Source organism: Telopea speciosissima, chromosome 9 (assembly GCF_018873765.1).
Source record: "Telopea speciosissima isolate NSW1024214 ecotype Mountain lineage chromosome 9, Tspe_v1, whole genome shotgun sequence".
NCBI lineage: Eukaryota > Viridiplantae > Streptophyta > Magnoliopsida > Proteales > Proteaceae > Telopea > Telopea speciosissima.
In genome coordinates, this window is record NC_057924.1 from 21,163,747 (window position 1) to 21,173,741 (window position 9,995).

Sequence of the window (9,995 nt, forward strand, 5' to 3'; positions counted from 1 at the left end):
AACTTTCCAAAGTCTGAACACTTGATAAAAGATTATGGATAGCATAATTTTTTTTTAAAGCTTTGTTATTAGCTACCATTGATTGGCAAGATACTTGATGTAATGCACAGGTGATGTTTCATATTGATGTCATCACCTAATGTCCCAAGAGAAGGTGTCATGATTAAGGAACCTTGGGGGAGGGGGTTGGTATTAGGCAGAACTGGTTGTTGAGCATGCGTTTCTGGTGAGAAACCTTCCCTTAATATCAAAATATGTTCCAAGAGCCAGCATGTGTTTTTGGCAGTGGTAGAACAACAAGATTGTGTTAAAACATGCATATTAAGGATCACCTCTTTGGTCCCCAATTACAATACAATACTATAGTACTAACAAATACACCCACACAGAAACAGTCACAATCATACAATTAGGCTTTCTCCACCTTTTCTTGCCCCTTCAAAGCCTGTTAAACTCCAATTATAATTATTTCCTTCTGAAAATTAGAGAATTTATTGTTGTTCCAGTGAGCAAAGTATGACTTTTCTTTTTATGGCAATTAGTTGGTGTGTTTATTTCTAAATTCTCCAAATCTGTCACCATCCCCTGTTTTAGATGAGGCTTTAATGGGTGGAATGTTGCATGTGAACTGATGAGGTGTAAACTTATGTGAATATGTTTTATTTTCATGTTCCAAGTATTTTTTGTTGAAGTCAATTTATTCTCTTCAACTTACATACTGAAATTATAACATTTTTGGTTGAAATGGGAGGCTACCTTGATTGTTAAGATACATTTTGTCCTAATTTAGTTTTGTTTTCCTCATGTTCGTACACTTGGTAAGACTCTTGCAGGATTATACAATATTGTGTTGAAATGGACTTGAATGAATTAGAGGATACATACAATGATTTTCTTGATGGGGAAAACTATGTGTCGGATAGAAATGACACAGGGTCAAGTGATGTCCTAAATGCTATGAGTAACAGTGACAGTGATAATACATTGAATGGAGTGGGTTATGATGGTAGAAGTTCAGATGATGAAGACTGGGTTAATTCTCAAAGTGCAGATAGTGATGATAACAACACATCTTTTGAGAATGATTTAGTCGATGAGGTTGATGACGAAGAAGTTGTGGATTTGAGCTTAGATGGGGATGAGAGTATGCCAGTTATGAGTACCAATGTTAATGACTTAGAACCCACTATTGGCATGGTATTCCGGACTGATGATGAGACTTATGAACATGATAACAATTATGCCAAGGAGTTTGGGTTTTCAGTTAGGAAATACAGGGTTGATCGCTCAAAGTTAGATAAAGAAATAGTAGCAAGATACTATGTGTGTTCAAATCAAGGTGAGAAAATATATAACAAACGGAGAAAGGTGGATTACCAGCCTTGTGTGGTAAAGAAAACTAATTGTGGGGCTCTAATAAAGATCAAGAGTAATAATGGATTGTGCGTTGTGGATAAATTTGAAAAGGAGCACAACCATATGTTGGTGCACAGGAATGAGACTTTCAGACTTATATCACGTCAGAAAAAACATAGAGGTACAGTTGACCTTATAGAACAACTCCATAAGTGTGGGATACCAGCTTCACTAATAATGAGAATTGTAAAAGATTTTGCTGGTGGTGAGTAGTTTGCTGGTATAATTGATGCATTTTGTCTGAATCTACTAAGGTCAAAGCAAAGGAAATGCATAGGGTTAGATTGTGAACAAGCAATTAAGTATTTGGAGAGTAAAAGGGCATCAGATGTAGAGTTTTATTATGATATCCGTGCCTATAAAGAGCAACAACTTAATGGGCTTTTTTGGGTGGATGGTAGAGCACGGGAACAATACAAGATTTTTGGTGATGTTATTGTATTTGACACCACTTATAAAAAAAAACAAGTATTTGCTCCTTTTACTGGTGTTAATCATCATATGCAGTATACGCTCTTGGGTTGTGGCCTAATAGCTGATGAGACAAAGGAATCATTTGTATGGCTATTTAGGACATGGCTTCAAGCAATGCAAAATATACAACCAAAAGTAATCTTTACTGATCATGACCCTAGTATAATGAGAGCAATTAAGCATTTGTTTCCATTGACTGTCCATCGGCTATGTGATGGCATTTGGAGAAACACAGGTTACAACACATGAGACCACTGTACAACAAATTCCCTGATTTGAGGTCAGTTTATGGGAGGTGTATTTATGGTTCTAATACACCACTTGAATTTGAGGAGAGTTGGCAGAGCATGCTACAGAGTTTTAATTTACAGGATCATGTATGGTTAAAGAAGCAGTTCAGGATACGTCAACACTGGGTGCCGTGTTACTATCGTGAAACTTTTTTTGTTGGTATAACTACGACACAGAGTGGGGAGTCAATGAATAAGTATTTTAAGGGCTTCTTCACATCTGCAACACCTCTAAATGAATTTGTTACTCAATATGAAGAAGCTATCAAGAAAAAAAGAGGAAAAGAAGCCAAGGAAGATGCTATCTGCATCACATCAACCCCTAGTTATGCTACAACTCACAGAATCGAACAACAAGACGCTAATGTTTATACGACAATGGTGTTCAAAGTGTTTTCAAAAGAGTGGTATGCATGTTTTGGTTTGGAAGCAAATCAATGTGATGAAGAAATTATGGAGAAGAGGTACAAGGTCTTTAAGAGAGATGGGAATGGAGAGATTGATGTGCAATATGTGTTGGATAATTGTGAAACTGATATCACAATTTATGGATGCAAGTTCTTCAATAATAAAGGTATATTGCGTAGACATATACTTAAGATTTAAGTGATAACAGACAGATCTTAGATTCCCTCGAGGTATATCATGCATAGGTGGACCAAAGCTGCCCGATTTAGTAACATCCCATCTATATCTGTGTCTGGAACATCTGAAGGACAACCACAACAACCAGTATGGCTTTTACAAGATCCTGCCAATAAATTTGCTATGGAAGGATCTCTTTCCCAAGAGAAGTTAGAGGTTGCTTTAAAAATTTTGAATGAAGAGTTATTACAGGTGTAGAACTTGCAACCAACTGTGCCTTCTACAAGTTGTATGGTGGGACCTTCAGCTATAATCCTACCAAGAATAAATGATCCATTACGTACGTCGTTGACAAGGGGGAGACCGAGATTATGCCGTATGCGGGGTGGCATTGAAACATCTGTTCAGAGAAGGAGTTACCATTGTTCTGCCTGTCGTGGTATAGGTCACAACATTCAAAATTGTCCTCTGATAATGATTTCCTTGTTTCATGTAGACATATATTGCTTTGAACATTATATTTAAATAGTCAATAGTTTTATCTAATCTTTATATGTTTTAATACATTGTATTTTTTGGTTACTATGGGAACCTTAGGGGATAATACACAAGACAGAAACCTGTCTGCACAAATAGATACATTGGGGGATAATACACAAGGAAGCAACCAAACTTTGCAAATACAGGCCAAAGGGAAAAATACACAAGGCATGAACCTATTGGTGCAAATAGATACATTGGGGGATAATGCACAAGGAAGCAACCAATCTTTGCAAATAGATTTGAATAGTAAAACATTTATGTTAGATATAATCTTTTATTTTTTAATAATTATTTGTTAAAACAACTTGGCTCCTTATTGACTAAACCCTTGATTGTCATGCAGAACCTGCTATTTTTTATTGATAGTTTTTTTGTCATTTTACAAATTTTGTTAAGGATTAAGGTGAGTCATTGGACAAATTTTGTTAATTATGCATCTGTTGATCCCAAATGTTTTTGGTTTGCTGATTAAGTGATGGAATTTCAAACAGATGCATGTGAACTGACATTGACTCTTGATTCCAGTATGAATGATCAAGTTGGATTACCAATTCCTATAAAGATCCCGGTGTACTGCCTCCTAGTTGGTCTCCTACCAATCTAAGAGGGGGGGGGGGGGGCATGGGGGTGGGGTGAGAAACAGAAGTGGTCATTTTCTGCAGGTCCATGGAAAGGCTTGTGAATCAATGGCAAATTTTCCAAAAATTCCTTGTGAGAAATCTGCTAAAGCCAAGAATATAGTCACTTCAAATTCAAACTAAGGTAGGGACAATAAGATTTTATCTCTTGTCCATCTATAAAGCTTTCCAATTGTTAAGCATCTATATATGTGCATGTAAGGTTACATTGAATTGGTGGAGCAACCTCTTGTATCTTAACATTAGGCCCCTGTTAAGCCAGAACCCTAGTCAGATGATTGAACTTTTGCCAGACCAACCATGTTACATTTTCATGCTTGTTCCACTTTGATCATGCTTTTATGGGTATATGTAATTCAAGGGGTTTGAATAATTCACCTACTTCGTTGTACCAGGTGGCAAGGCAGCAAGGCAACGTTATTGCTCGTAATGGAAAACAAATCCTTTGGAGAGTTACAAACATGACAATCAAGAAACTCAGCTGGTGATGAACATCAGTTAGGATACTCAATCGCTGATATGGATTGTAGCATCCAGCCCTTCAACCATGTTCATTTAGATGTAGTAGGTGACTATATATAAGGACTGATTTTAGACTGCATTGAACTCATGGAATCATTAACATCTTTAGAAATTGTTGTATATTTCTGTGTTCTCTCTCTTTGCATATGTTGAAATTGCCATTTTTTGTTTTTCATATAATTACATACCCTCGTGCTATAGACCACCCAGGCCTCAACCCACTTTACAAGGTCAATCGGCCTCGTTGCTTACTTGTAGATGTCAAGTGTTTACAGGAGGAAGAATCTGCTGGATGTGGTCTTGTTCCACCACCAAATGAGAATTTATGATTGGAACATAATAGAATGGCTCAAATAGTATGACCCAAATAATTTCTTTTAGATCTATTTGTTGGCCCTAAATAGAAAAATCAAGGATCATAGGCAGTTTCTGCCTACCAATCGAGAAGTGTCATCTTAGCATAAAAAAAAAAAAAAAAAACCAATGATGAAAGGTCAATCGCTCAAAAGTGGTTGGCTTCTGAAGGACTATCAACATCATGAGTTGAAGAGGTTTTGGAGTTTGGATTCCATTAATTTAAAATCGTTGAGTTGCAAAGGTTTTGGATTAGGACAGAATTGTCATTGTTTCTTACCTTTTTGGTAGTAGGGATGGCAAATACACCGTCCTTGTTGCCCATTTATCTCAAATCGTAAAACATTAAAAAAAAAAAACTATCTACCGTTGATGTATAAACTTCAATCTAAGGTTTCTAATGAAGAAGATGCCCGACTATCTTGTGGTTTTCAATAGGAGTGCTAAAACATAAATGATACCAAAGATAGCTTGTGCATAAAATTCCTGCTGTTCTTTTTGCAGTAAAATTTCTACTGTTACTAAAATTTTTAACAAAAAAAAAAAATAGATGAGTGATAAACTTGGGAACAAATTGGATGAAACTGTTCTGTTTAAGATTTAACAAGGGTATATCAGGGTTGAGACCTTCACATACTGAAATCTAAAATTCATCCTGTTCTCATCAAATTAGCTTTCCCCCCACGCTCATCACTGGGAAATATAACAAGCGCAAAAGGAAACATTAACCACCGGTTAGTGCTGAGAAAAAACTGTAATTAAGCACCCACTCCCATCACTGGGAAATAAAACAAAAAGCAGTTGATTAAGAAGATCCAGGCCCATACAAGTATTGACTGAATATTCCAAACATATATAAACTATGTACAATAAAAACTACTACAACCATAACCCCCATTCAACATAATTCCCTCAAGTCATGTCTCCACTTGTCTTGTTCCAAACATATATCCTACTATGTACAATAAAAAAAAATGGAACATAAATACTATTACGGGTACATGAATGCAGATCATTAAATTTGGCCACTACAGTAATATAATCTGAGTGCAGTGCTGCTTTGTTTGAAATCACTTACTACTGGTATCAGAGCCATGACGTTCTAGTTTCCCCATCACCCGCTAGGTGAAGGCTCTGCCTACGTTGGTTCGATTTAAATGAGGTTTAACTATTTCTTCCCCTCCTTAGTATGTTCTGGGGTTGCCGCTCAGATGGATCTTCTCCATCAGAATAGGCAGGTTTTAATTTCTGGTTAATGTGTTGGACCATACTAATAACAGTCCTTGAGCATTGAGTGGGATCTTGGCAAGTGGCCGGTTTAATCCCTGTAGGCTCGGAATACCTTTGGTGTGTTGTCCCACTTTTTCCTAGAACCCGCAGTTCTATATGACTATAACCTATTTTACTTCTTTCCGAGTAGTCATCCTTCTCCTGGTAGGTGATTTTTCCATTACATTATGCAACCAGCTCGTTCTTCCTCAACCCGTCTTTCCTCCGCCAGCTCCTCTTCTGTTCTGTTTCCTCAATCGCAAGATTCTAAAGTTGATTACCTTTATGAACTCAATTATACCCCTTTTGATCAACAGGTCCATCCCACCAATTTCCCCATCCTAAATCCTTATGATGTCTTTCCAATGAATCCCTCCACTCTCTCTAAAACCATCCGGACTCTTCTTGCTCCTAAGAAGTCTCCTGGACTTAAAGAGTATGTGCAGGCCTCCCCTTTCTCCCAGAATTAGGTCACGGCCTCTGGTGTTGAACAATACTTTCCCATTGAGATTCCTCCAGTTCTGATTCGACAATGGCTTACCTTAGGATATACCCATCTTCATCTTGGTGCGGTCAAGATGACCCTCACTTTGCATGGTCGTAAGGGTCTCCCAGTCATAATGAGGATGGATTTACTTGACACCCGTTTCAAAGTATAAAATCATGCAGTCCTCACCAATGTCCAGTCCACCCTAAATAATGGCACAGTCTTCTATACCTTGTACCCCAACTACAACATTTCTCTACTGGATCCAAATCTCCCTACTGCTTGGCAGTTCCTGGTCCAGATTACAGGTGCTCCTCAGGTAGAATCTGTGATAGTTGCCACAATGCACTATCAAACTTGTTACAGATTGCAGAATCATGCTTTTGATCTGAATACTGGCCACACATCAAATGATTCAGCTCTCTTCCTCCATATTGGTTCAGATTAGACACCCACAATCACTCATGTGCCACGATAACTCAGTCGTGCTAATCTTTTCAAGCTGGTCCCAGACTCTTGGGTCATAGCCTATGAGTCTACCCATGAAGAGCAGCCTACTCCTCCTCTGGTAGCTACAGATCCTTCATACAAAAGACTTGAAGGAGGCAAGACCGAAATCAGATTCCCTAATCCCGTTAACATGGGTCCAGTCGTTCCTTTTTTCCCTGATCTCCTTGAAACACGATTGAACATCCCCATTGCTTCATTTGATGCCCAAGGAAACCCAGTGTATCGATTCTAGAGTTCTATAGGCCATAAATTCTTTGATGTATGTGATTGCTCTGACTGTACTCACTCTGACACTGATGAGATACCTTCAAAGCCCAGAAGAAAGCAGAGGAAGCAGCAGAAGGATCCCCTTTGGATTCGTTATAAACAGGGATGTCCAAATGTTGATCCTCTTGGAGATGACTTAGGAAAGTACCAGTTTGTCGTTGAGTATGGAAGCAGGAAGCCATGTTCTTTAGGTTGTTGCCCTCTGGCTCCTAAACCATCTCCTCCCACACCGTGCTGTATGTTAAGTGGAAGCGGTGGTTCCAATTCCATAAGCAGAAACTTTCCAAGTGCAGTCGATTATGAAGATCATGACCGACGACAACACAAACGAAAAGTCACTCCATCAAATACAGTGCAACCAGATGGCCAGCAACCAACCAATACAACGGTTGAAGCCCAGTTAAATTGGCAAGCTAAAAATGCTATGATACAAAATCAATATCTGCAAAAGATTGTCTCCTATCAGGAACACACTACCCTTGCTTTGCAAAAGCAAGATCTGGATGTCCAGTATCTCAAAGAAAGAATTAAGACCTTGCACAGAGAGCTTATGCACATAGCTACTACTGTGAAAGACGTTGCCTATGCGTCTTCTCTAATCTCTGCCCGAGAAAGAGAAAAGCAAAGACTTGAAGAACAACTCAGCTGGGTCCAAGCACCACTGCAGCCCTCTCCTTCCCTTACCAAGTTTTATCCAGATTTTCCCCCTGTCCTTGAGTATGATGTGCCTCCCTCACCCCATAGCTTTCCCACAGATATGTTTAAAGAATTGCAAGAACTGAGACAGGACCAAAGAAGGCTTGGACAACGAAAGTCATCAAAGCCATCTTCCAGTTCTACATCATCAAAATCCCAACCTTTTCCTCAGACTCACCATTCCAGCAGCATGGACACCCAGCCTTATCAGTCTCACCACTCTCGTTCCAATCAGTCCTACTCTCAACCCACCTTTCAACCAATTCACCCATATCCTCCAAGACCACCTAGCTTTGTCCTATATGTTCCCCCAACAAAGCCTTCATCTACCCAGCCTACTTGTTCACCATTGCTCCCAGCTACAAACCCAAATTCTCTGAGCACTTTTCTTAAACAACTCTATCTGGACTCCAGGAACCCTGTCAAGGCATCAAAAGAAACTCACTTCGCAGCTTCTGATTCATATACTGAATTTGACAATGACTTCCTCCAAGTCGAAGCTTCTCCTTTAGTCTTTGCTGCCACTCCCCCTCCAAACCAGCAAGACCACCTAAATACTATTGGCGTCACTGAAGTTATTTCTGAAGAAGAAGACCATATTGGTAAAAATACTTCGCCAATGCAGGCTCCCTTACCAGATTTTCAGCCCTTCCAAAACTAGGACCCTAAACAACTGTTCACATTTGATGGCATTCCATTCTATAAATGACCAAACAAGATCTCTGAATTCCATGCCTGGTTAACTGTAGAATTACTCCAAGAAGGCATGACTCCAAGAGCAGCCATTACCAAATTCCTAGCAAGAACTCATGGTACCCTCAGAGAATGGTATATGTCATTGGGTCCATATAGACAGATGCAGTGGGTACAACTCGGTATTGATGAATTTGTTCTCTAGCTATACAATGAGTTCATTGGCCCTCTTGAGAACAACCGGGTAAAAGCTCGTGAAGAATATTTTCAGATGAAGTGTTGCTCTTTCCAGCGGTTTGACTTGGAAAAACATTTTACAAGAATGATGGATAGGTTTTATATTCTTGGCGGAATGGATGATGTGAATATGAAACAAGTCTTCCTCAACTCGTTCCCAGAACCATTGGGTAACGATGCTGTCAAACACTTGCACACTCAAGGCCTCCAGCTCCAACAGGTGACTTTTGGCCGCACCAAGATGAAGATGGGTATATCCTAAGGTAAGCCATTGCCGAATCAGATATGGAGGAATCTCAACAGGAAAGTATTGTTCAGGACCAGAGGCCGTGACCTGATTCTGGGAGAAAGGGGAGGCCTGCACATACTCTTTAAGTCCAAGAGACTTCTTAGGAGCAAGAAGAGTCTGGATGGTTTTAGAGAGAGTGGAGGGATTCTTTGGAAAGACATCATAAGGATTTAGGATGGGGAAATTGGTGGGATGGACCTGTTGATCAGAAGGGGTATAATTAAGTTCATAAAGGTAATCAACTTTAGAATCATGCGATTGGGGAAACAGAACAGAAGAGGAGCTGGCGGAGGAAAGACGGGCTGAGGAAGAACGAGCTGGTTTCAAATAAAGCAGCACTGCACTCAGATTACCAGGTAGTAAGTGATTTCAAACAAAGCAGTACTAAGTGATTTCAAACAAAGCAGCACTGCACTCAGATTATATTACTAGGGTAGTCTGTAACCAGATCTTGCCTTCAAAGCTTACAATATGAAGTATATATAGGCACACAAACACAAATCTTCGGACTTAACAACATCAGAAGTCCAAAAATTATTACAACGCTAGGCACAATAGCCAATAAAGTTACTTACAATCTACACCACACAATTAAAGTCTCACAAGGCACAATAGCCAATAAAGTTACTTACAATTCACACCACAAGATTAAAGTCTCACACAAAAGCAAAAGTAAAAAGCAAACAGCGTCCATCAATTGCCCATCAATCTGTATCATATCCTGA

At 39.2% G+C, this 9,995-nt stretch overlaps 1 protein-coding gene across 1 annotated transcript; it reads left to right on the top strand.

Moving 5' to 3' along the window:
• Positions 1–855: 855 nt before the first annotated feature.
• Positions 856–1,629, top strand: LOC122638748 (protein FAR1-RELATED SEQUENCE 5-like). Its single transcript, XM_043831597.1, has one exon. The coding sequence runs from the start codon at positions 856–858 to the stop codon at positions 1,627–1,629; it is 774 nt and encodes a 257-aa protein (XP_043687532.1).
• The last annotated feature ends 8,366 nt before the right edge of the window (positions 1,630–9,995 follow it).